This window comes from Ambystoma mexicanum, chromosome 2q, assembly GCF_040938575.1.
Source record: "Ambystoma mexicanum isolate Mex_15411 chromosome 2q, UKY_AmexF1_1, whole genome shotgun sequence".
Classification (NCBI taxonomy): Eukaryota; Metazoa; Chordata; class Amphibia; order Caudata; family Ambystomatidae; genus Ambystoma; species Ambystoma mexicanum.
In genome coordinates this window covers 1,364,061,712-1,364,089,457 of record NC_090924.1, presented here as the reverse complement: position 1 = coordinate 1,364,089,457, position 27,746 = coordinate 1,364,061,712, and the positions used below count along the sequence as shown (strand labels likewise).

Here is a 27,746-nt window from a genome sequence, read left to right as displayed (position 1 = left end):
CGGCTGGAGCCTCCTTCTGGAACAGCCTCCCTGCCACTCTAAAACTTGAGGAGAACCATCTCCGGTTCCAGAAGCACCTCAAGACCTTCCTCTTCTTCTGCCTTTCCTCCCTCTCTCCCCTGCTGATCTGTTCTCTCTTGGCACTGTGCACCTGGCCCCCCTCTGTCCTTCGGGCCCAGGTACCTGCCCACCCTGCCACCCTCCTGCACTGCCTCTGGGCAACCCCTTGCACTGGGATCTGTATCTGTACCACAACCCCTTGCACTGGGATCTGTATCTGTACCCATACAGCCCCCCCCCCTTTTTCTTCCTGCACTTCTCAGACCTACCCTGTCTTCTGCCTTAAACCTTGCACTTGGAAATTGCTGACGGCATTACCACTGTTTGTTGCCTTTATTATTAATCTGTTCTCTCCTGCTTCACACTTTCCACTTCTCCCCCCTTCCATGCACTTTTCCCCTCTCCCATGCCCTTGGCCTAGTAAGATCGTTGTATTGTTATCCCGTTCCCCTCCCTTGTTGCTCTCAAACACTTGTGTACGAGCGCGATGGAAATAAAATATCAATATCAACCTTATCAGTCTATTCAACGAAGAGACCGATCACCAAAGAACTCACCAAAGAACTCAACCTCCCAACAGGCTCAACCAGGAGAGAACCACCAGCAAGGAAAACCAAACCGACAACACACGGAATCAACAATATAAAAGGAAAATCAAACAAACTACACTGCAGCCTTCTCAACATTCGATCCATGACAAAACACTCAGTAGACATCCAGGACCTTCTAAGCAAAGGAATCCGACATGCCCTAGCTTACAGAAACCTGGTTATCAGACAACTACGAGGCCACCGTGAACTAAGCCATACCGGACAACTTTGAATTTAATACACGTCAACAGAAAAAACCAAAGAGGAGGTGGAATCTCAATCATACACAAAGAACACATCCGAGCATCTCAACTCCTCACAACAGACGTAGAATACTTTGAATCCCTCCTCAAGATAGAATTATAATTTTGTTATTACCGCTATTATATCTCGGTCGTGAGTTCAGTTCGTTAGGGGCCGATTGTATGTATCCTAGCAATGTGTATTTCCTCCTCTTTCTATTTCTGTAGGAGGTCTGTGAAAACCTGTTGGGCCTTTATTTTCAAGTCTTTATCTACCATTGCCTCTGGCAAGTTCTGTATGCAAATATTGGACCTCTGAGACCGATTTTTTCAGGTCTTTACTTTGTATCTGGAGGTTATGGATGAGCCTGGACACGCTAGACAGCGGGATCTGTAAGCTATCACTGCAAAATAATGAATGCTAGTAATAAATGTAGGTGTGCCAAAAGCACAATTGCTCCTAATGTCTGTTGAGAAAACTTGGGGGCTTGAAAAAAAAACAGGGCCTCTAATATGGCCCCACAAGTGCTGTAGTATACTACTAGCCCTGTGGATCCCTATTTTGAAGATCTAATTGGTTTCCAGCATCCAAAGGGCGGCAAGGACATTGATGAATGTATGTGCTCGTGACAGCCTATTAAAGCATTCATTGGTTCCCCTTCGTGTGAAGTTCTAGCTTTAACTTCAGAAAGCCTTCAACCCCATCCCATGCCGCTTTGCCAATTATTTGACAGAAGCAATGACCACTTTTCTGCACAATTCTGCATGAATACCTACCTAGCTCTGGCTACCCAGAATTAAGCAATTCTTGCTTGTCATTTAAAAACTGCCCACTCAATTGCACAAGCTTTCGCTCCCTCTCTGAAAAACATCTTACCTGACTTCACTTTGGGAAGAGCTCCAGAGGATGTCAAATGATATATAGTTCTTGTGATCCCTCAACATTCCTTTTGGCAGTCACCGAGCATAAAATGCCCACAAGAACAAGCCTTCAGATGTGATTGGTCAGCAGCACCCAACCCCCTGCTGCCCTGCTTGCCCACCACTAAAGATGCCCACACAAGCCACCAGGTAAGTCCTGCACACTTTATGCGTCAACATCATAAAATAACCGTTACTTTGCTGTGGGCTTTTGTAAGCCCTAACTCGTGGGGATTGCTCTCCTAAAATGTTGCCAGAAAGTAATTTTTATTGTGGGGCGTGTGGTGGTAGGACAGTAGGTCAACTATTTATTTAAAAAAAAAAAATCCCAGGCATCCCTTCTATTCCACAACACCTAGCTTCTTCCTGCTTACTACCCAAAAAGCAGGCACATTCTCACAATTATAATCATGATGAGGAGTCTGCTGTGGCTCTGCATGCTTATTCTTTTACGTCGGGTTCGCTACATCCCTCTTCACACCCCTGTCAACCCTCTTTCCCCTCACTGTTGGGGGCATAACATCCCGTCTTCACACCAGTATGCAGAATGTTTGGGGTCTTGAACGGGGGGGTCAAATACCCCCAACGGTGGAATCGGGGGGGGGGGGGGGGTTATAGGGCGGAATGTGGAGTGAAGGAAACACTTTCCTTCACCTGCTGTCGTAGGGACTAGAAAATAAATGCAGCCTGGAAGGCTGTTCGTGTTTTGAAAGAAAATAGAAACGGCCTACCATACTGCATTCATGTGGGTATAACCACAACCCCTCCTACTGAGGCCCAGCCCCGTCTCTCTCAGCATGTGCTGCAGCGGTCCTATTGGATTTGGCTTACGTTTTCAGACACTGGTTGCACGCACCACCGCAGTCACCCCCCCCCCGGACATGAGGTGCCACCTGCCCCAAAGTATTAGTGAACAAGAACCTGTATCTGATCGATGGCGGTACAGAAACAATAACGCTAGTAGCCAATCAGGACCAGCCCCTCACAGGCCATGTGAAAGGGTAAAAGTCTCTTCACGGGTGCACATGGGTAATAAAAAACCCAGTAAATCATGGGGGCGGGGGGATTCCAGGCCGAAGAGGCAGGAATGCAGTTTCAAGACACTTGTACAGAAAAGTCAACACCTAAATAAACTCCAAGATGGCCATTAAATGACATTAACAAGAGCTTGTTCCGCCAGGGCCCTGAGCCACGAGAAGCAAGCTCCATAAAAGCTTCCAAAATAAAGGTGGAACTGGAGGGAATACTGCATATGAAGGATGACTTAATTCTCAATGGAGCGACCCTCCTGAGACTCCTGCATAGTGTTCCTGAGTTTACCTCGATCCGTTTCAAAGACCTTGATTTGGTTTCCTTTCCAGAAGAATGTAGAAAGTTAAGTTGGTTATTCACCTTGTCTCAAAAGATATACAACATTTATTGATTAGAGAAACTCTGCAACTGACCAGGATGGGTTTCTCTCTAAAAGTAATAAATTCACACGCATTCGAGGAATTCAAGGTATTGGAGGAATGTGGAAGGCCTTTCCCGAAAGGTCCGAAGGCATTTAGGAAGAGAACCGATAGTCCTCTGGGTAATGATCATAAGAGGTCGTTTACGGATGACCTAAAACAGAACGAGCATCGGATACCACAAGAAACCTTAGGATAGTTGTGGATAACCGACACCATAAGGAACAGAGGTCACGACATCAAGATAAATATGCAGAGAATAAAGAAGGCAGATGGGAGTGGCTAGCAGGGGCCCTAGGATCTAACTACTAATGCCAAAGGACCGGGCGGGACGATACTGTGAATGGCTTCAGCCTGGGTTGTTGGAATACTATGGGGTTCAAACATCTGTTTGGTGAAGGGGAATTTACGTTTGAGAAGCTGGATATAGCCTGTTTTCAAAAAACCTGGCTAAGAGACACCCTAATACTCAAAGGTTTTGCATCTTACTGGAACCTGGCCACCAAAGGACAAAAGGGTCGACCTATGTCAGGCTTGCTTTGCCTAGTAAACAGCTACAGTTGCTTTAAGGTAACCTGTGTGAAGAACGTCGCTCCATTAATCCACATTCTCTTGCTTGAGATGAAAACTTCACATGGTAGCATTACACGAGGTTGGTTAATCTGCAATCTTTATTGGCATTCAAACTCCGAGCTGGCCAAGAACTTCAGCGATCAAGTCCTGAATGAGATCTACAGGGCCAGAGTTGCAAGAGAAGACTTAAAGATAATCTTGTGTGGAGATCTGAATATTCACTGCTTTCAGTCCTGAATTAATTCTGATCTTAAATCCTCATTCAAATTCTGACAAAGCAGTCCTTTGTGGTCTGAAGTGGAGAAGGGCTTTAAGCGTGACAAGCTTTGAGATTTTGAATGATTTCACGATGGGAGATTCGCTGCCAAGTGTGACCTGGAAGAGGGGCAACGAAGGTCAGATTTTAGAATACATCTTTGTCTCTGAAACCCTTAGACCGCACATAAGGGATCTAGTAATAACTACGTTAATGAGCAATCACAACATCTTACAACTATGGATCATAGGACTCCAACAAAATGTCCGTCATTCGAGCAGCGGAAACCTCGCCGTACACCCAGGCAGAAACAGGTTGAGACTTTTGAGAGGAAACATAATTGCCTTAACAGATGCTCTCGATACGTCCTCATTGAAAACTGACCTGGACTACCCGAATCAGCTGTGTTTATACATGGAGGAAAATAATTTTGGAAAGAGGAAAACCTTTCAACACAACACAAATTTGATAGGGCAGTGTTTAAAAGAAAACGGGTGCTGAAAAGGCTGAAAAGAGCGAACCGAACATCTCCTTCTGTAAAAACCATAGGTGACCTAAAAAAAAGGTAAGACTGATTACAAACATTGGTTAAGATTAGACAAGTATACTATGATTCAGAAGGATGCTGAATACATGTTACAACTAATCACTAATAAAAATTCAAGTGAAATATGGAGAATTTTCAATTCAATGGAGGCTCCTCAACCATCACTGCTGACAAATCCAATCACTGCAGCAGAATGGAAAACTCAAACCCACAGAACCTTATACGGACAAACAAGATCTGCCATCGTGTCCATGAGCCTTTGAAACCAGTAGGAAAGATATCTTGGACTTGATCAAACTATCCAGCAATTCAAGAGCCGCAGGACCCGATTGGCTAGCTAACATGATCTTGAAGAGGAATCGGGTGGGATGGGCATCCTTTATGTTTGACTTGTTTAATCAAATAAAACTCAGGAGGATAATACCTGCCTCGTAGAGTACCTCTGTCATAGTCCCAATCTTCAAAAAGGGTGATGGGTAATTTCCTGGAAACTATAGACCCATCGCCCTTTTGGATGTAATGGGGAAAATATTTGCACACCTTATCTTGAAGTGCTTCATCGCTTGGAGCAAGGAAATACACCATCGTGACCCCTTGCAGTCTCGCTTCGAATAGGCATTGGTACCTCGCTGAACCTGTTCTTGATAAATCTGTTGTAAATAAGAACTTCACTAAAGAACAGTAAGAACATTTCTGATGTTTGTTAATCTGCTTAGAATCACATGCTGTGCATAGGTCCGACATCCAGTGGTCACTGCGGAGTATTGCATTTTGTTTTTCGTAGTCGAAAAGGGGACGTCGACAAGGCGTGTCTGTAACACTATCCCTATAGTGACGTGCGTTGTACCCACAATCCCTCACGCGTCGAGGTCCCTCAGATTGTTTTTTTCCGCCCAGCTTATGGTCGCCTTACGCGGAGCTCCTAGAGAGACATTGCAAAACACTTACTACGGACCTCGGTCCTTAATTTATACTTATTGTTAAAGATACCTCCCCTCGACGTTAGCTGTGAAGCTGTTTCTCCGCCGAGCAAGTTTTCGACGGAGGGGAAGAGACGGAGGAGATCCTTCGGCGCTGCCGAACACGTGGCCAGGCCTCGCCGGCCAACATACAGTAGGGAGAGTGGGGGTTCGAACTTTTATCTTCTCGTCAAGAATGTCTTTCTTTCTCCCCTATCTTTCCCTTGGGGTTGTTATCACCAGTTTTTATTGCCTCAGCTATGGAGAGGACACCTTTTAAGTTTTGCCCACGCTGTAGGGGCAAATACACTTGGAAGGACAAACACAAGCTCTGTAATCGTTGCTTGCCCCTCGATCATAAAGAGGACGGCTGCGCGGCCTGTAAGCTCTTGAAACCAAGAACTCTTAAAGAACGGAAAGTTAAGAGGTGGGCGGACTACGCTATGTCGAAGTCAGTTTCCTCACCCGCCGCCGCTGTTACAGAAAGTGACGAGGAGGGTGATAACTCGACGTCCGTTACGGAAGTCATTAACCCCCAGAAGGAGCGCTCGCGCTCCTCGACGTCCGTCCCCGGCCCCGACGGGCTCGGCTCACGCCCTGCTTATGGGGATGAACACCCCGGCGACAAGGACGCACACAGACCCCATAGGCCTAAGCACACAACCCACGGCTCTTCTTCGTCGAGGACGAAGGATCCATCAGCGCCGAAGGGGATGCAGGGCACTCCGCCGTCTACCTCAGACCGTAAGGGTCTCAAGCCCCACCCGCAAACGCAGCCGCGACCAGCGATTGGGCTTTCATCTAATACGGGCGCTACCTCAAAAACATCCGACGTAACGCTCCATAGAGCGGCCGTCGAGAAACGACTCGTAACGCAGGCAACGTCGACTCCCGAACCCTCTACTGACGAACTCGTCGTCGAGAGCCTGGCGAGAATTGTTTCCGAAGACAAACGTAAGCGGACAACGAAACAGGCGTCGAATACCGCACCAAAAGATATAGAAACGCCGAAAAAGCACAAGAGTAGCCAGGAACTGCCCCCTTCATCTAAGGGCACTTCTGAACTACCGGAGGGTTTTTCTGAGGGCGACGGAAACCTTTCGTCGATGTTGTGGGAGCGTTCTAAGCGTTTGGAAGGTGAAAACACTGATTTCCCCCCTCTAGACTATTCAGGGGTTCCCCATGAGACCCTTGAAAGACTCCATTCTTGTATGGAGAAAATGGAAAGGTTTTTGGGTAGCCAAAACCCACCCACACCCAAAAGACCAAGAGAATGGACCCAGGATGACCCTAGGGTCAAGATTCCTAGGCGGTTTCCCCCTTCTACAGACGCATATGACCTCACTGAAGAGGAGCAATACCTCCAGGAAGATGAGTGTTTGGGTGGGGAGGAAGAACATGAGGAAGAGGGGTTTGAAGAAGACCCTTACACTAGTGCAGGAGCTTTTGAAGAAGATACAGCTACATCACAGCCCTGACAATCCTCATCAGTGCAGCCTTGGCAATCCCCATCAGTGCACTCAGACCCTGATGCCTTTCACCCTTCTCCTCCCAAAGACTCACCTATTGGAAACACCTCCCCCATAGATGACCAGCCTTCACTTAATGCACTATTGCGCAAGGCAGCAGCGCATTTTGAAATAGACACAGGGGAGACTCTTCCGGACATAGACTTTGTAGAAAAAGTTATTAAAGAAAAAGCCCCGGTTAGTCCGTCTATTCCGCTCCTGGCTTCTATAAGGAGAAGAATAACTCCTTCCCTTTCCAATCCGGCCTTAGTCAGAGGGGTCAACCCTCGGATAGAAAAGCTCTTCAGCCCTTCATCCTCTGACCCGTTGTACATCAGGGGACATTCTATTCCGGACTCACTTGTAGTTACTAATACAAGAAAAAGAGCGGGGGTACCACTATCCACTAGTGAGGCACCACCTGACAAAGAGGGCAAGAAGCTCTATGCACTTGGGAAGAGAATCACGACCTCCGCCGCCTTCTCAACTAGGATTGCAAATAACAATTCCCTACTGGCTAGCTACGCAGATGCACAGTGGAGCAAGCTGCGCAGCGAAGCAGAGGACGTTCCAGAACCCCTGCGTTCACGCCTGCTAGCTATAATCTCAGAGGGAACTCTTGTAAACCAGGGCATCGTAAAGAACTCCTTAGATGCCGCAGAGACGGCTGGCCGTTCCCTGGTTCAGGGAATACTTCTCAAACGCCATGTCTGGCTGCGCAATTCGGGATTTAAGCCGGAAACCCAGGCTTCCCTGATAAATAAGCCCATAGAACAAACACATCTGTTTGGGAAAGCAGTTGATGAGGCCCTAGAACATGCGAAGAAAGAGTTTGATACCATCAAGACTCTTGACCAAATTTCTAGGCCATCTAACAGACGCAGCTATGGCAATAGACGCTCCTTTCGTGGCCAACGCCAGCAGCAAAGCCAATAGCAATTTCTCCAGCATGGGGTCTGGCATGGATTCACATGCTCATGAATATTCCCCGTCGTCAGGCTGGGAATCCTCGGTAAAGAAAAAAACCAGTATCAGTTTCGTTTCTGATCTGTCTTTCGTAGTAATAACCAATCACTGGTCTCTGCGTCATACTGACCACAGCCAATGACTGCCCTCTACCTAAGCCCCGCCTCTGGCAGCTATCTTCAGATTTTTACCGCACGTTCATGTGTTGGGATCCTCGTGCTATTGCTCTCGAGCGTTAGTGCTATTTTTTCACGTTTTTTCTCAAAAACTTCGTTTTTTCGGTCAAAAGAGCCTCAAGCTCCACCGACTCTCCATCCGATCAACGGGGATCCGTGTCGGATTCGTCTGCGCCCCTCAAGGGTGAAGATTTCGTCGAGCTACGCTTTTGGAGGACTCCAGAAGTTTCTCAGGCCCGTCCCGGACATGGCCCAGGAGAAGGGAAGCTCGACGCCAGGAAAGCTGTTCAGGGTCTGCCCTGGATGCCAGCTGCAGAACGTCTGAGGACGCACACTCCTTTTTGTCTTTACTGCTTACATGAGGACAAGACGCACTTGGAGAAAGACTGTGCGTTTTGCGGCAACATGTCGGAGCGGACCATGAAGGACCGCCATCAACGTCTCGGCAACTGGCTGGAAGGGAAGAGGCCGTCCGGCGAGAAGAAGAGGAAGAAATCCGAGCGGTCTTGTAAGACCTTTGAGGACGCCCCGGCGACGGGGGTCCAACACAAGGCCAAGCACCGCGAGTCCGCTGGCACCGGGAGCGCCGAACGGTCGGGCTCTACGGGCGCCAGGCAGGGCGCACCCTCCCCGGTACCATCAACCACGAGCCAACGCTCTGGGTCGGGTAAGAGGAAGGCCGAGCACCCGGCGAAGCTCCTGGAGAGGCCCCGGTCGAGCTCGAAGGCCCCATCGGAGGGGGAGCGAGGCAGTGTCCCCCCCCCCCCCCCTCAAGGATAAGGCGGTGAGCGCACCTAAGGTGGTGAAGGCCTTAATCCATCCGGCCAAGGCCTGTATCGAGACTGTCGCGGCGGCCCTGGCTCAGACTGTGGAGGCTGTGCCAGTGGTGGCGACCTCGGGGCCCAGAGTCTCCCTGCCACCTCGGAGGGAGTCCTCTTTTATGCCCATCGATAGGACCCCCGTGAAACCTCCGGCGGAGAAGAAAATGGGGGGGCAGGGTGTCGTCGTAGACTCGGCTTCGACCTCGGAGCAAGAGCTGATCGAGGTCTTAAGACACGGCCTCGGCGTGGAAGAAGACCGGCCCGTCGGGATGGATCCCGACGCAGGTGACGACGACATCGTCGAGGGCGCCGACGGGGCCCCTGATCGCCCGTCGGATTCCCCTCTGCCAGCGCCGCACGACAACTCGGCGGCCATTTTGTTGGCTATACAGTCCTTATGCTCGGAGATAAGGACGAGACTACCGTTGCCAGCGGAGGAACCACTCCCGTCGGGGGACCCAGAACCGGGACCTTCTGGCGTTCCTCCTCCCAAGAAAAGGAGGATTCACCCTCCACCTCCTTTTCAGCCGTCGCGCCCCGTCCAGCCCTCCTCCCCGTCCGCGACTTGAGGGGATGATACGGGGACTGACACGGCCGCGACGGGTACGATCGACGAGGATCTTCCGTCGTCACCTCCCACCAGGGCTTCTCTGCCCGACGAGATTGGATCGTTCCACTCCATGATCGCCAGGGCATCCGAACTTTTCCAACTCTGCCCTGAGGAGAAGAAAAAGGAAGGATTCCTTTATCAACGGCGCGAGGCCAAGAGGAAGACGGTCCTCGCGGTGCCTCTACTGGACGACATTTGGGATGAGGGCCTCGCCCTCCTCAAGAACCCTTCCACGACGCCAGCTAGAAGAGACCGGTACGAAAAGAAGTACCGGGTCCCGGACGCGGCCCCCCTGTGCCTCCGGGCGCAGCCTACCCCGGACTCCGTCGTCTCCGCGGCGGCCAGGAAGAAACCGGGGGGGGTGCGGCCTCCACATCGACTTCCCCGCCGGACGGCGAGGGAAAGAAATTGGACTCTATGGGACGCAGGGACATCTCGTCTGCAGCAACGACGATTAAGGCGGCCAACGCCTTGGCTATCGTGGCCCGCTACGACAGGGAGCTATGGTACAAACTGGCTCCCCTGCTGGACTTCCTACCGGACGACAAGAGGGCGGATGCCCTAGAGATCCTACAGGAAGGTGAGGTGGCGTCGGACCATGCCATCACTATTGCGACGGACATCGCCGATATGGGATTTCGCCAGTTGGGCAACGGCGTGTGCCTTAGGCGGCGTGGATGGCTCAAGGCTACGGACTTCCGTCAAGACGTACAGACCAGAGTCCTGGACATGCCGTTCGATGGGAACAACCTGTTTGGGAAAACAGTGGACGATTCCCTTCAGACCATTAAAGCGGACACGGAGACGGCCCGGGCCCTTGGGGTTCTGCAACGACGACGGCCGCCCTTTCGGAGCAGCGGAGGCAAGGGCGCCTCCAAAGGTTCCGGCGGCGGTTTCTCCACCTACCGTCAAGCGGCCCGCTCGTCGTCTCAGGAGGCCTATAGGGGACGAGGCAAGTCGGGCAGACCCCGCCGTCGTCGCCAAGGAGGTCAAGGCGGCAAAGCCTTGTCGAAACAGGATTGAACCGGCCGTGGGGTCGGGCCCCCACCGAAGCACCCCGTTGGGAGGCCGGCTGGCGAGCTTCGTCAGCGTGTGAGTCCATCTCCACCGACCGTTGGGTGCTGGACGCCTTAGCCCGGGGCCACGCGCTCGAGTTTCAAAGAAGGTGCCCGCGCGTCCCCCCGTGGCCAGGAAAGAGCTTCACGTCCCGCAGCTTCTCCTGGAGGTAAAGGCGATGCTCAGGAAGGGCGCCATCAAACTCGTCCCAAAGCGGCTCCGGGGCTCCGGAGTTTACTCGAGATACTTCCTCGTGAAGAAGAAGACGGGAGGATGGCGCCTCATCCTAGACCTGCGACGTCTGAACAAGTTCATCAAGGCTCAGAAGTTCCGGATGGTCACCCTCCAGCACGTCCTGGGTCAGCTGGAGGAAGGAGACTTCCTGTCGTTGTTGGATTTGGAGGATGCCTACTTCCATATTCCCATCCTAAGGGGGCACCGAAAATTTCTCAGGTTTGTGGTCCAAGGGCGTCACTACCAGTTCAAAGCCCTCCCCTTCGGACTACGGTCGGCACCCAGGGTTTTCACCAAGTGCCTTGCACTGGTGGCAGCGCAGCTGCGCCGAGAGGGGATCCACGTCTACTCCTACCTGGACGACTGGCTCATCCGGGCCAAGACGAGGGAGCTCTCCGTGGACCACACGGCAAGGACCGTCCAGCTTCTCACCGACCTGGGATTCTCCGTGAACTACGTCAAATCCCACCTGGTACCCGTGCAAGACGCACTGTTTCTGGGAGCGAGGCTCGACACAGTGTCCCTTCTGGCCTCCCCAGTCGGAGGAGAGGACCAGGGCCATCCTGGGCAAGGTACAACGGATGTTGGTGGCCGACGCGGCCAAGGTGAGGTCCATCAAGTCCCTCCTCGGAATGATGTCTTCCTGCATCTACTTCATTCCCCTGTGCAGGCTCCGTATGCGCCCGTTGCAGGAGTTCCTGGACGCGCGCTGGATCCAGACGACGGGCAGCTTCGAGGAAAGGATCACACTCGACGAGAGTTTCCGACGAGCGATCCGGTGGTGGGGCACCCGCGCGCATCTGATGGCGGGCATGGACTTCCAGACCCCAGCCCACCAGGAGACAGTGACCACGGATGCCTCCCTGGAAGGATGGGGAGCGCACACCGAAAATCTGCACGCAAGAGTCCTTTGGCTCCCGACGGAGAAATCACTACATATCAACGTCCTGGAGCTCTGTGCAGTGTTTTGGGCCCTCAGGTCCTTCCTTCTGTTCCTCAAGGGCAAGGTGGTGAGGATCTTCACCGACAACACCACCACCATGTTTTACATCAGGAAACAGGGCGGAACCAGGTCCCCAGCACTGTCCAAGGAGGCGCAGGACCTGTGGCATTGGGCCTTCGCCCAAAGGATATTTCTGGTGCCGTTTCATCTGGCAGGGATAAAAAAACACCATTGCCGACTCACTCAGCAGGGAGCTGCTCTCGTGCCACGAGTGGGAACTACGGCAGGATCTAGTGGATCGCCTCTTCCAACGGTGGGGCACACCCCAGATCGACCTGTTCGCGACGGCGACGAACTCCAAGTGCCGGAGGTTCGCCAGCAGGTTTCCCCAGGCGAGGAGCATGGGCGCTGCTTTCTCGTTCCCCTGGGAGGGCCTGTTCCTTTACGCGTTCCCTCCATTGCCACTGCTAAACCGGCTCATCAACCAGCTCAAGAGGTCACGGTGCAGGATGATCCTCGTCGCACCTGCGTGGCCGAGGCAGATGTGGTTCCCGGACCTTCTGGACTTGTCAGCGTCCCCGTCAATCAAGTGCCGGTGGACGCGGATCTACTCTCCAGGGAAGGAGGCGCCATCCTCCACCACGACCCGAAATCTCTGAACTTGCAGGCCTGGCTCCTGCAGCGCTAGAGTTTGGAGGATACGACATACCGGCCGACTGCAGAGAGGTTCTTGCAAAGGCCAGGGCGTCCTCGACTCTTAAATGCTACGGACACAAATGGAAGAGGTTATCTGTCTGGTGCCACGCACAGAAGATTAACCCTCTACGGATTACGGCTCCCCAAGTACTGCCGTACCTGCTGACGCTGGCCAAAGCTGGACTGGCACACGCGTCCATCAAGATTCATCTTGCTGCGATCTCCCGATACACCAGAACCACGGGGCGGATGTCCTTGTGGTCTCATCGTCTGGTGAAAGAGTTCATGAAGGGACTGTTCAGATCGTTCCCGCCGGTGAAGGCTCCGGCCCCGGCGTGGGAGCTCAACGTGGTGCTGACCAAGCTCATGGGACCTCCGTTCGAGCCTCTGCACTCGGCCCCGTTGAGGTTTCTGTCGTGGAAAACAGCGTTTCTTGTGGCCATCACCTCCGCACGACGAGTGGGAGAGATCCAGGCCCTTTCCTGCAAGGCCCCGTACTTGACTTTTCACGACACGAGGGTAGTGCTCAGGACGCACCCCTCCTTCATGCCCAAGGTGCCGTCGGACTAACACCTCAACGAACCCTTGGTGTTGCCTGTGTTCTCCCGTCGCCTTCGTCGCCGGCTGAGAGGACTTTGCACTCGCTGGATGTGGCTAGAGCGCTGAAGTTCTACGTTGACCGCACGAAGTGTTTTCGGAAGACGTCACAACTCTTTGTGAATTTTGGACCTGTCAATCAGGGGAAGGCACTCTCGAAGGCTTCCATTTCCAGATGGCTCTCCGGCTGTATCATGTACTGTCATCGGTTGGCAAACCGACCGCTGCCTGGCCGTCCGAGAGCCCATTCCACCAGAGCGATCGCAGCTACCACGGCGTTCCTTTCTGGTGTGCCCTTGCTGGACATCTGCAGGGCTGCTACGTGGAGGTCGACGCACACCTTCACGAAATTCTACTGCGTCGATCGGGATTCCAGGGAGGAGTCCAGGGTCAGCCAAGCAGTGCTGCGCAACCTGTTCGCCTGAGGTGAGCCTGGTGAGGAGGTAAGATGCTTAATGTTGAGTTTGATGTAATGCTTAATGTTGAGCCTTTGCCACCTACCGTGGTTGTGCATGTGTGTACTGCTATGTATTCTTTATTCATGAGCATGTGAATCCATGCCAGACCCCATGCTGGAGAAGGAACAAGTTACTTACCTGTAACTGTTGTTCTCCAGCATGGGTCTGGCATGGATTCACATGCGAACCCTCCCGCCTACCCCTCTGCGGCTCTTCACTTGGTCATACTGCCACTTCACGTGCTTCCAAATCTGAAGATGGCTGCCAGAGGCGGGGCTTAGGTAGAGGGCAGTCATTGGCTGTGGTCAGTATGACGCAGAGACCAGTGATTGGTTATTACTACGAAAGACAGATCAGAAACGAAACTGATACTGTTTTTTTCTTTACCGAGGATTCCCAGCCTGACGACGGGGAATATTCATGAGCATGTGAATCCATGCCAGACCCATGCTGGAGAACAACAGTTACAGGTAAGTAACTTGGTCCTTTACTCTGCTACCAACTGGCCCTCTAACCAAAGCACCCAGTTCAGTCAAAGAGGCCAACGTCGTGGCAAAGGAAGAGGTCGCGGCTCCAGCCCCAAAGGTCCCACGCCCAATACCAACAAATGACCCGAAGATTCGGGTCCCCTCCCATGCATCACCGGTCGGGGGCCGGCTAACATCGTTCCTTTCAGCATGGGAGGGAATAACGTCAGACCGCTGGGTATTATCCACCATAGCCCATGGATACTGCATCGAATTCAACGGTCCCCCTGAAATACAGACCCCCACGAAACCGACGCATGACACCGGAACACCTCACTATTCTTCTTCAATAAGTAGAAGAGCTACTGAAAAAAGAAGCTATAGAGGCCCCCTATCTCAGGTAACAGAAGGTATTTATTCAGTGTACTTCCTTGTACCCAAAAAGGATTTAACCATGCGCCCTGTATTAGATCTGCGCCCAGCGAACAAGTTTGTCAAACCCCAAAAATTTCGTATGGTGACCTTGCAGGAAGTGATCCCACTGTTATCACAGGGGGATTACATGACAACACTAGACATGAAAGATGCATACTTTCATATTTTAATGTTGCCAGCGCACAGAAAATACCTCAGGTTCAAGATAGAGAACAAACACTACCAGTTAAGAGTACTACCCTTCGGGATAGCATCTGCACCAAGGGTATTCACGAAAGTACTGGCAGTGGCAGCGGCCCACCTGCGCAGGTTATCCATTCCGGTATACCCTTACCTCGACGACTGGCTCATAACAGGGGATTCTTACGAAACATGCTTCTCCAATACTCAAAAGACCGTAGACCTTTTGTCCCAACTGGGCTTCTCCATCAACGAAAAGAAGTCCAGCTTAGACCCCAGCCAAATCAAACAATTCCTAGGGGCTCTAATTCGAACAAAGGACGGCCTCGTCTTCCCCTCCAACGAGAGGGTCCAAAACATGCTGTTTCAGATCCCCTATTATGTGGCAGGTCGAGAGGTGACGGTACGCAAAGCAATGCGCTTGCTAGGGATGATGGCGTCATGTATTTATTTGGTACCTCACGCGCGCTTGCGCATGCGCCCAATGCAAGAGTGGCTTTACAGCCAGTGGTGTCAGGCCAGCGGACAATGGGACGATCTAGTGGTGGTCTCGCAGGCCTTGGTTCTCTCGCTACGGTGGTGGACAAAGGAAAACCTGTTATTAGGGAAAACTTTTGCCACACCCGCAGTGGAAGCCACTCTAACCACAGACGCATCCCTTACAGGATGGGGGGGCTCACCTATCCCATCAGACTGCTCACGGAGTGTGGACTCCGAGCTTAGCATCCAAGCATATAAACCTGCTGGAACTGCTAGCGGTGTTCAAAGCACTGAAAGCCTTTCAGGAACACCTACAAGGAAAGACAGTGATGGTCCTCACAGACAGCACCACAGCCATGTACTACCTCAACAATCAAGGGGGCACTCGCTCTCCAGGATTGTCCAAGCTGTCCCAGAATATATGGAAGTGGGCTCTCAAACACAACATGTTTCTACTATCACATGTACCAGGGGAACTCAATCTGCTAGCAGACAAACTCAGCAGAGACTTCCCCCTGCCCAGAGAGTAGGAATGGCAATTGCACGAAGACATCGTCTTAGACGTCTTCACGCAATGGGGATTCCCAGAAATAGACCTGTTCGCAACCCTGGAGAACTCACAATGCCAAAGTTACGCCTCCAGGTACCCCCAGAACCAGTCCAAAGGGAACGGTCTGTCGATTCAATGGTCAGGGAAATTTGTTTACGCCTTTCCCCCGACTCCCCTCCTCAACAAAGTGGTGCACAAGATGCACCAGGAGCAGGTTACCATGATACTAGTGGCCCCAATGTGGGCCCGGCAGCCATGGTTCGCTCACTTGATGGAGATGTCCCTATCTCCCCCAATGAAACTTCCCTGCCCGTACAACATGCCGTCACAAGACAAGGGAAGGACACTGCATCCATGCCCTCAGACCATGAACTTAGCAGCCTGGCTCCTGAGATCATAGAATTTGGACATTTACATCTCCCACAGAGATGTATGGACATCCTCAGGGAAGCCAGAAAACCTAATACTCGCCACTGCTATTCTAGCAAGTGGAAAAGATTTGTCATCTGGTGTAGAGGTAAGAACATCAACCCTGTTGACTGCTCTGCCACTAACATTATTCTGTACTTGACCCATTTACTGGATTCAGGTCTAGTGTTTAATTCCATTAAAGTCCACCTAGCATCACTTTCTGCAAACACCACTTCCCAACTTAAAGTGTCGTGGTGGAAGATACCAGTTATCAAGGCCTTCATGGAGGGGGTAAAGAGAATACACCCTCCGATAGCTAACCCAGCTCCCGGATGGGACTTAAACGTGGTACTTTCTAGACTCATGGGCACCCCTTTCGAACCCATGCACAAGGCAACTCTTAAATATCTCACTCTTAAGACTGCTTTCCTAATAGCTATCACCTCCATTAGAAGAGTAAGTGAACTACAGGCTCTTTCTGTACTAGACCCCTTCGTAACAGTTCACAGGGATAAGGTGGTTCTACGCACACACCCAAGGTTTGCACCAAAATTCATCTCGAAATTTCATGTAAACCAGTCTATAGAACTAACAACGTTCTTTCAAAACCCTTCCAGCTTGGGAGAAAAAAGTCTGCATACACTAGATGTACGCAGAGCTGTCATGTTCTACATGGAAAGAACCAGACCACTGAGAAGGACTAATCAGTTCTTTGTCTCTGTGGCAGCAGGAAGAGAAGGAGATGCAGTTTCAAAGTCCACTATATCTAGATGGATTGTTCAATGCATCACTCTCTGTTACACTCTTGCTAAGAGAGAACTACCCTCCAAGACAAGAGTACATTCCACTCGAGGCACTGGGGCTTCCATAGCGTTCATTGCAAATGTTCCCCTTGAGTCCATCTGCAAAGCGGCTACCTGGAGTTCTGTGCACACCTTTACAAAACACTACTGTCTAGATGCACACTCTAGATCTGACTCCCAGGTGGGACAGGCAGTATTAAGACATCTTTTCTCTACTGTTCCTTCTCATAACCCACCGCCAACTCCGGGTACTGCTCGCTAGTCTATGCACAGCATGTGATTCTAAGCAGATTAACAAACATCAGAAGACAATGCATTACTTACCGTAAAAGCATTTCTGATGGTTGTATCTGCTTAGATTCACATGCGCCCACCCTTCCTCCACGCTGGGATGGAAGGAACATAGACATCCTTTTCTATATTTCTCTCTTTTCTGTACTCACTCACGTCTAGAAGGCTCCCTCAGGGCAGAAAAATACAAACAGAGGGACCTCGACGCGTGAGGGATTGTGGGTACAAAGCACGTCACTATAGGGATAGTGTTACAGACACGCCTTGTCGACGTCCCCTTTTCGACTACGAAAAACAAAATGCAATACTCCGCAGTGACCACTGGATGTCGGACCTATGCACAGCATGTGAATCTAAGCAGATACAACCATCAGAAATGCTTTTACGGTAAGTAATGCATTGTCATACCTGGCGTCTGTGGACTTATCGCAGTCATTTGATTCGGTCATCTGTGAAAACCCTGTGGCATAAATTAAGCAAGTGGGGGGTGCCCTCGTGGCATATTGGAAGCCATAAAAAGCCTTCACACATCTACTTCAGTGAGAATACGATTAAACAATGCTAGAGACCTGACTGGATGCAATCACCACTACAATTGGTTTAAAGCATGGTTGCCGTTTAGCACCAGCAACCTTTAATCTTTATATTGCAGGCATGGAAGAGGAGTTCAAAGATGTCAGGTGTTTGCCTCTGAGTATAGCTGGATCACCGGTCAACAGACTGCTATACGCTGATGATGTGATAATCATGGACGAGACTCCAATTGGACTTCAGTGCCAACTTGATGCACTTGCCAACATATTTAGCAGCAAACAGTCTGAAGATAAATCCACTCAAGTCCAGTGTCTTGAACCTCGGGAGGAAGGGGGGAGAAGGGTTTTGGAGGGGGGGGGGGGGGGGGAGTTAAAAGGTTGTACCTGGTCTATTGAAAGTACAAAATTATCCTTGATAACTCAAATGACTTGGTTGGGTATTTCGATAAATGACAGTTTAGTCAATGCACATTGGGTAGAGGCGCCCAACAGGAAGACAAAATGTCTGGCTGTACACACGAAGATAATTAAGCGCTATTGTAAATTCTCACTCATTCCAGTGCACACCTTTTACAAGATGGTGTGTCCCATATTAACATACGATTCAGAAGGCTCACTATCATTGCACTGGAAAACTTGGTCCTTAATTGAGGGTAATTTTTGGAGATATGTTTACCAAACTCGATGCCCGTGGTGATTATTAGGAAAAAACTTGGGCTAACATCGCTAGATTCTCTATTTCCCTGCAAGACCTTATCTCTATACAGAAAGTGCCTCATACCATCCACCGAAGGAGGATATAAGCTTCTAAATCAGCCTCTCCAAGCGAAATGTGAACACGCATTGGAAGAAAGGAGTATCAAATGCACAAGAATACTAAATAGCATTGGCCGGAGTAAAAAACATTAGAAGAAAATCCTGAAAACGTAAAAATAGCTCTGTATGATCAGAAGTGGATTGACGCTAGAATTCGAGGAAACATACTTCTATACTTGATGAAATTTCCATCAGATAAAGGACGCACCCCATTTCTAAGGCTAAGGTTGATCCTCTTACCGAAAAGGGAAGTGCTGGAGACTAGGAAACCTAAGGAACACAGGGATTATCATTGCAGACTTTGTAATCATTCATTGGAATCCCTGTACCATTTAATCATGAATTGCAGAGGAGTTGAGGGCATAAGATTCAACTTGTTGGGAAAATCTTTCTTGGAGTATTACACCTTAACGGAAAGCTACATTTGGTCCCTGTTGATGCTAGGGACTAAGATTTCTGCAACACTTGCTTTGTTGGAACTTGTCGTGATAATCTGACAATTGACAAAACTGATGTGGTACCTAAATGAAAATTGGGGTGGTGCATCCGTTTTCGCATTGTTTCGCTGCTTTTGTTTTTTTAATTTTTTTAATTTAAAATGTTTTGTATATATAGTGATTTAAAGCTGAAAGGTTTCATTACAAAACCATATGCTAAATAATAAAAAATGTTAAAAATGCAAATTTAACTGATCAGTGGAGGTGTAGGTAAAAGAAGTGGGTAAGGTTATATGTCTGTTGTTCCTATATTTTGTTATTATTCCCTAATGTTTTTGCTCGGTGTATTTGTTTTAAGGTAGCTGACGTATTCTGCTTATCTGTAGGATTGGTTGGAACGTATTCATTTGCGGACTCCCTTTGGGCAAAATGTATTATATGGCATGTGTAGAGCTGTTTTGTTGGGACAGTTTGCAAAATCTGCATTCAGGACAACATTGCAAGATTCTTTATAACTTGAAAAATGAAACAAATAAAAAAGCCAACCCCATCCATACACATGAATACATTTTAAGGTACACAAAGAACGGAGCAAACTGTTTCATGACCAGCCCTGCAGCCAGATTTGTGGCGCCAAAGAAATCTACTTTTTTGCAGACTCTTGTTGCTGTGTCACTATTACGTTCTACAATACCTTGGCTGAAAATGGCAGATTAGAGAAGCCTTTGTGCACCCCGCCTGTTGAGAGAAAAATAAGTCATGGAGCCACTGTCGCAAAATACTCAGGTGTCCATGTGATTTAATCCTTTGCTATGTCTCTCCTCCGTGCCACCCACCCCCAGTACATTTTGTTGGGCATCTCAGTTAATGTAAATGCACGAGAGCCATATTTGAGAAGTAAGAAAAGGTTGCACAGTAGACACATTTTGTTCATAGGTTCTCCTCTTGCTTTCAGATATATGGAGTCTTGGAGTTATTCTTTATATGTTGGTATGTGGAACACCTCCATTTCAAGAAGCCAATGACAGCGAAACATTGACAATGATTATGGACTGTAAATACACTGTGCCCTTGCATGTTTCCAAAGAATGTAAAGGGTAAGTATAGCAATGGTCAAATAATTCAAATTGCTGTCAGCGAATGTTGAGCCAAAACATTGCTGTGCGGTTATGTCAATTTAAAGAATATTCAAAATGCTAACAACATTGTGTATATGTTTACTCCAATCAAATTGCCATAATGCTAGATATTTTGTAATTGTTTACATTCAAAGGTGCAAACGCCAAATTTCAAAACATTATTTATTTGGATTTGTAGAGCGTGCTACAGCCCGCAGGCATCAAGGCGCTATATCCGAGCTTAAGGAGGCTTACTTGAGGGTTGCAATGAAGCCGCGCAGATAAAAGAACATTGGCATAGAAATGTCTGAGCTCAGAAGCTAGGTACTTCTCTGATGATCTGTGGTAGGAGTGCTCCTCACTTCTTCAGCTTAAGATCCTTCATAGTGTCAGTGACCAGTCTAGCAATTCTTAAAACACACATGTCACAGCAATGTCACAAAATGACATAAGTGCAAAGAAAGCCTTCATTTTACATCATTTCCACCACATTTTGGTTCTTTCCTACTGCCCATTGAGAAAGGAGGGAGAAGTGTTAGGTTTCTCCTCCCATATTCCTGTTTGAGAAGTAGTCCTGTACCATAGAAATACTATTAGCCTCCAAAGCCCCATAGGGGAGTTGTGCAGGTTGCATGTGGATCTATTAAAGTTAGCACTACAGTTGGAGGTAAAGAACTCATTCTTCTCCAGCATTGGATCTTTTATGGTGTCATAAGTCTGAATAGAGAAGCCAGCTGTGATACACATGTATGCTTATAATAGTCCATAACAAACCTCAATCCACATCTGATCCACCTTTATACGATAAATCTTGAAGGAAATAGGCAAAGAATGCCCTAGCTTAAGTGAAATGTCCAATTGCTTGGTGCAGGGCCGTCTCCGATCTGGACTCTGTATCAAGGTAGTTTTAGCATAGGTATGCAACAACTTCAGTATTACAGTCCTGCACAGTAACCTCAATATGAAAATTCGTTGTCACTGCTCTTTTTGTAGAGTTGGCTGGTTTTGGATCTACACTAGACCGCCTTGCTCCTGACTGTCAATAGTTAATGCAAGACATTATGGTGTCTGACTCATGTTTGTTTGTCTGAAAGACATAATGAGGAAGTCTGTAGTCTTGAATTCCTTTATGCAGTACTTAACCGATGAGATTTACTTTATTTTGGATAAGACCATTTATCTATAAAAGCATAAAACAAGTAAAATAGTTAATGAGATCTACATGACTGACAAAAAAACAATAATACAATGTCATAAAGTACATTATTCTTATTCTGAAAGTAAAGGTAAAATATTTCCGAAAGCAGAAAAAAGGCGAAGAAGCTGAAGTTCTAACAAAGCAGGACAACACTATCTGAAGTATGCATACTTAAGAACAGGGATTAGGTTTCTTTGTACCGCATAAGAGTGACAAAAGAACGTAAAATGCAACAAACCTTCTTTTTGATCCGTGAAACATCGGCAGAGCATGCTCTCTCTGATGCCCTATACCAGTTGTCAGCAAATTAATTTCTCCAGGATGGGGTAAGGCATGGATTCACATGCTCATGAATATTCTCCGTCGTCAGGCTGGGACTCGGTAAAGAAAAAATCAGTTTCAGTTTCGTTTCTGAACTGTCTTTCTTACTAGTAACCAATCACTGGTATCTGGGTCATACTGCCCCCAGCCAATGACTGCCCTCTCCCCCGGCAGCCATCCTCAGATTTTTACCGCACGTTCAAGTGTTGTGAGTCCTCGTGCTATAGCTCTCGAGCTTTTACTGCGTTTTTTTTTTTCTTTCAAAGTGTTTAATCTAATTTTTGTCAGTCAATCGAGCCTCAAGCTCCACTATTTCTACTTCCGATCAATGTGGACCAGTTTCGGATTTTTCTACGGCCCACAAGGGCGAAGCTTTCGTCGAGTTACGCTTCTTGGAGGATTCCAGAAGACCTTGAGGCCTACCCCGTGGACATGGCACAGGACAAAGGAAGCTCGACGCCCGGATCCAAGCTGTTCAGGAACTGCCCTGGATGCGGATTGCAGAATGTCTTCAAGGAGGACGAGCATTCTAGATGCCTCTACTGCCTTCACGAAGACAAAAAGCACGTGAAGAAGGACACTGTGTTTTGCAAGAACATGTCGGAACAGACCATGAACGATCGGCGTATCCGCCTCAATAACTGGCTGGAAGGGAAGAGCCCAGCAGTAGGTGAGAAGCCAGCAGTAGGTGAGAAGAAGAGGTCCGAGCAGTCTTCTCTTTGAGGGCGCTCCGGTGACGGGGGCCCAACAAAAGGCTAAGCACTGAGTCCGGGAGCGCCGAACGGTCGGGCTCCTCGGCTGCCAGGCAGGGCGCGCTCTCACCGACACCATCAACCACGAGCCAATGCTCTGGCTCGGGGAAGAGGAAATCGGAGAACCCGGGTAAGCTTCTGGAGAAGCCCCGATCGATCCCGACGGAAACAGCCGAGGGGGAGCGAGACAGTGACCCTCCCCCCAAGGTGAAGGCCTCAAGCGCACCTAAAGTCGTGAAGGGCATCATTTACCCGGCTAAGGCCTCTATCGAGGGAGTCATGGCGGCCCTGGCAAAGCCTGTGGAGGATAACCCAGTGGAGGTGACCTCGGGGCCCAGAGTTTCCCTGCCACCGCGGAGGGAATCCTCTTTTCAGCCCATCGATAAGACCCCTGTGAGAACCCTGGTGGAAAAAGAGGGGGGGGGGAGGCCATCACGGACACGGGTTCAGCCTCTTCAGAGGAGCTGGCTGGAGTCGTGAAGATCCTCAACAAGAAGTTCGAGGAGGTCCGGTCCCACGGGAGGGATCCCGACGAGGCAGATGAAGAGAGCAATGGTGGTGCCGACAGGGTTCCCGTGGAGGCGGAGGATTCCAATCCCCAACCATCGTGCCCGTCGCAGCCGGTACCCGAGCCTCAGGACAAGTCGGGAGCCATCTTGATGGCGATCCAGGCCTTATGTACAGAGATGACGACGAGGTTGCCCTTACCCCCCCCCCCCCCAACGGACGATCCAGCGGAACCTGGCCTGTCAGGGAGCCCTCCAAACAAGCAGAGGAGAATTCATCCACTTCCAGCCTTCGCGGCCCTCGCAGCCTTCATCTCCTTCCCCTGAATCCTAGGGATGACACTGGAACAGAGACAGCCACGCCGGGGGACGGATGACGACGGTGGTGACGACGGGATGGGCCTTCCATCACCACCTTCTCGGGCCTCCCCGCCCAACGAAATTGGCCCCTTTCATGCCATGATTGCCAGGGCATCCGAGCTCTGCCCCGAAGAACAGAAGGAGGAAGGTCCTCTATCAACGGCGTGAGGCCGAAAGGAAGACTGTCCTCTCGCTCCAGTTACTTGACAACATCTGGGACGAGGGGCTGTTGCTCCTGAAGAACCCGTCCATGACCCCTGCCAAGAGACCAGTACGAGAAGAAGTACCGGTTCCAGGATTCCACCCCTCTGTGCCGTAGGGTGCAGCCGACCCCGGATTCGGTCGTCTCGGCGGTGGCCAAGAAGAAGGCGGCAGGGGCTACGGCTTCGACTTCAATCTCCCCTCCCCCTATGCCCCCCGGACGGCGAGGGGAATAATCTGGACGCCATGGGGTGACGGGTCATCTCGTCGACGACGATTAAGGCGGCCAATGACCTAGCGATTGTGGCCCGCTACGACAGGGAGCTTAGCCATAAGATAGCTCCTCTGCTGGACTTCCTCCCGGACGACAAGAGGGCGGAGGCCCTGGAGATCCTGCAGGAAGGAGAGGTGGCCACGGAGATTGCTGACACCGGTTTCCGCCAGTTGGACAACTGTGTTTGTCTTCGACTGTGTGGTTGGCTCAGGGCGACCGATTTCCGCCAGGATGTGCAAACCAGAGTTTTGGACATACCCTTTGACGGGAACAACCTATTTGGCAAGACACTGGACGAGTTGCTGAGGCCATCAAGACCGACACGGAGACGGCCCAGGCCTTGGGAGGGTTTTGCAGCGACGACAGCCGCCCTTTCGGAACTCTGGAGGCAATCAAGGTGCCTCCAAAGGATTCGTCGGCGGCTCCTCGACGTACTGCTAAGCGGCCCGCTCCTCGTCTCAGGAGGCCTACAGAGGACACGGCAAGTCAAAAGGATCTCGTCATCATCGCCAAGGAGGGCAAGGCCACTGCCAAACACGACTGAACCGGCTGTAGCATCAGTCCCCCACCTGAGCACCCCGGCGGGAGGCCGGCTGGCGAAGTTCGTCAGCGTGTGAGAGTCCATCTCCACCGACCTTGGCCAGGAAGGAAAACCACGTCCCTCAACTGCTGCTGGAAGTAAGGGCGTTGCTGAAGAAAGGAGCCATCGAGCTCGTCCCAAAGAAGCTCCGGGGCTCCGGAGTGTACTAGCAGTACTTTCTTGTAAGAAAGAAGACCGGCGGTTGGCGACCCATCCTGGACCTTTGTCGTTTAAACAAGTACATCAAGGCCCAGAAGTTCCGGATGGTCGCCCTCCAGCACGTGCTGGGGCAGCTGGAGGAGAGCGACTTCCTATCGTTGCTGGACTTGGAGGATGCCTACTTTCACATCCCCATTCTAAAAGGACATCGAAAGTTTCTCAGATTTGTCATCCAAGGACTGCACTACCAATTCAAGGCCCTTCCCTTCGTATTGAAGTCGGCGCCCAGGGTATTCACCAAGTGCCTAGCACCAGTGGCGACGCGGCTGCGCCTGCAGGGGATCCACATCTACCCCTACCTGGACGATTGGCTCATCCGAGCAAGGACAAGAGAACTCGCCGTCAGGCACACAGTGAAGACCGTCCAGCTGCTCACGGATCTGGGTTTCTTCATCAACTTCGCCAAATCCCACCTGTTTCCATCGCAGGTCGCACTGTTTCTGGGAGCTAAGCTCGACACAGTAGCGCAACTGGCCTCCCCGTCGGAGGAAAGGACGAAGACCATCATGGGCAAGGTGCAGCGGCTGTTGGCCATGGATGTGGCCAGGGTGAGGTCCATCAAGTCCCTTCTCGGCATGATGTCCTCGTGCATCTACCTAGTGCGCCAGTGCAGACTGCGGATGCGGCCACTGCAAGAGTTCCTCGACGCCCGGTGGATGCAAGCGGCGGGCAGCTTCAAAGACCAGATCCCGCTCAATGAGACCTTATGCCAAGCGATCCGGTGGTGTGGCGCCCACGCACATCTGGCAGCGGGTGCAGACTTCCAGACCCCGGCGCATCAGGAGACAGTGACGACGGATGCCTCCCTGGAGGGGTGGGGAGCGCACACCAGAGATCTCCACGCAAGAGGCCTTTGGCTCCCGGAGAGGTCACTACATATCAACATCCTGGAGCTCCGAGCCGTGTTCTGGCTCCTCGGGTCGTTCCTCCCGTCCCTCAACGGCAAGGTGGTGAGGATCTTCACCGACAACACGACCACGATGTTATACATCCGGAAGCAGGGAGGCACAAGATCTCCAGCCCTATCCAAGGAGGCCCAGGATCTGTGGCACTGGGCCGTCACCCAGGGGATGTTTCTGGTGCGCTTTCACCTGGCAGGAATAAAGAACACCATTGCAGACTCGCTTAACAGGGAGCTGCGCTCGTGCCACAAGTGGGAGCTGCGGCAGGATCAAGTGGATCGGCTATTCCAACGATGGGGCGGTCACCAGATCGACCTATTCCCGACGGCGGCAAACACAAAGAACCGGAGGTTCGCCAGCAGGTTTCCCCAGCCGGGGAGCATGGGCGATGCCTTCTCATTCCCCTGGGCCGGCCTGTTCCTGTACGCGTTCCCGCCGTTGCTGCTGCGACTCATCAACCAACTCAAGAGGTCCCGATGCAGGATGATCCTCGTTGCACCGGTGTGGTCGAGACAGATCTGGTTCCCGCACCTTCTGGACTTGTCACCGTCCCCCCCAGTCAAGCTGCCGACAGGCGCAGATCTCCTCGCCAGAGAAGGAGGCGCCATCCTCCATCACGACTCAGTCGCTGAACTTGCAGGCCTGGCTCCTGCAGCACTAGAGTTTGGAGGGTACGATATCCCAGCGGACTGCAAGGAGGTGCTTGCAAAGGCCAGGGCGTCCTCCACTATCAAGTGCTATGGACATAAGTGGAAGAGGTTTTCTGTCTGGTGCGGCGCACAGAAGATTAACCCTCTGCGGATTACGGCCCCTCAAGTGCTGCCGTGCTTATCGTCGTTGGCCAAGGTGGGGCTGGCTCATGCCTCCCATCAAAAGCCATCTGGCGGCTATCTCCCACTACACCAGAACTCTAGGGTGCTCATCCATGTGGTCCCATCGCCTGGTGAAGGAGTTCATGAAGGGACTGTCCGATCGTTCCCGCCGGTGAAGGCTCCGGCTCTGGTGTGGGAGCTCAACGTGGTGCTGACCAGGCTCATGGGGCCGCCATTCGAGCCTCTGCATTCTGCACCGTTGAAGTTCCTGTCGTAGAAAATGGCGTTTCTTGTGGCCATCACCTCCGCACGACGAGTGGGAGAGATCCAGGCCCTCTCCTGTAAACCTCCATACCTGACTTTCCACGAGACGAGGGTGGTGCTGAGGACACACCCCTCCTTCATGCCCAAGGTGCCGTCTGACTTCCATCTCAACGAGCCCTTGGTGTTACCCGTTTTCTTCCCGTCGCCTTCGTCGCTGGCCGGGGGGGGGGGGGGGGGGCTTTGCACTTGCTGGATGTAGCTAGAGCGCTGAAGTTCTACGTGGACTGCACAAAGAGTTTTCGGAAGACATCACAGCTGTGAACTTTGGACCGGTGAACCAAGGGAAGGCCCTCTCGAAGGCTTCCATTTCCAGATGGCTCTCCGGCTGCATCATGCACTGTCACTGGTTGGCAAACAGACCGTTGCCCGCTGTCCGAGAGCCCATTCAACCAGAGCAATCGCTGCTACCACGGCGTTACTTTCTGATGTGCCCCTGCTGGACATCCGCAGGGCTGCTACGTGGAGGTCGACGCACACCTTCACGAGATTCTACTGCGCCGACTGGGATTCCGGGGAGTAGTCCAGAGTCGGCCAAGCAGTGCTGCTCAACCTGTTCGCCTGAAGGTGGGCCTGGTGGGGAGGTAAGAGATGCTTAATGTTGATTTGATGAAATGCTTAATGTTGAGCCTTGCCACCTCCCGTGGTTGTGCATGTGTGTACTGCTATGTATTCTTGTATTCATGAGCATGTGAATCCATGCCAGCCCCCATGCTGGAGAAGGAACAAGTTACTTAACTGTAACTGTTGTTCTCCAGCATGGGTCTGGCGTAAGTAACTTGTTCCTTAGTAGCTTTTCTTTTTGTATCCTGCGTCTGCTCAGTGAATGGTATATGTACAGTATTTTTTTCCCAAGGGCAGATACAGTTCTTGTCCAGGAATTGTTTTTGCTGTTGCCTTCATCAACTGAATTGAATCTCTTCCTAAACGTTTTGAATCTGTCCTTTACAGTCCAGTCCTAGATGATTTATTGTCCATTGAATTGGAATAATCCAACCTATTTGTCAGTCCTTATTTGGAAAATTATTTTTTGTTTGCAGATATTAGCCAGGGAATTTAATGCTGTACATCATTATGCAATTGATCTTGTGAGGAATCCCAGGATGTTGTCACTG

At 50.8% G+C, this 27,746-nt stretch overlaps 1 protein-coding gene across 2 annotated transcripts in view; it reads left to right on the top strand.

Annotated features, from left to right (window-relative positions):
- Positions 1-27,746, top strand: part of SNRK (SNF related kinase) — a 247,575-nt gene that overhangs the window by 94,315 nt on the left and 125,514 nt on the right. For both annotated transcript variants that reach the window (XM_069648838.1, XM_069648839.1), the window contains exon 3: positions 20,023-20,164. In XM_069648838.1, the coding sequence (XP_069504939.1) occupies positions 20,023-20,164 (142 nt within the window). The remainder of the gene's footprint in view (positions 1-20,022; positions 20,165-27,746) is intronic.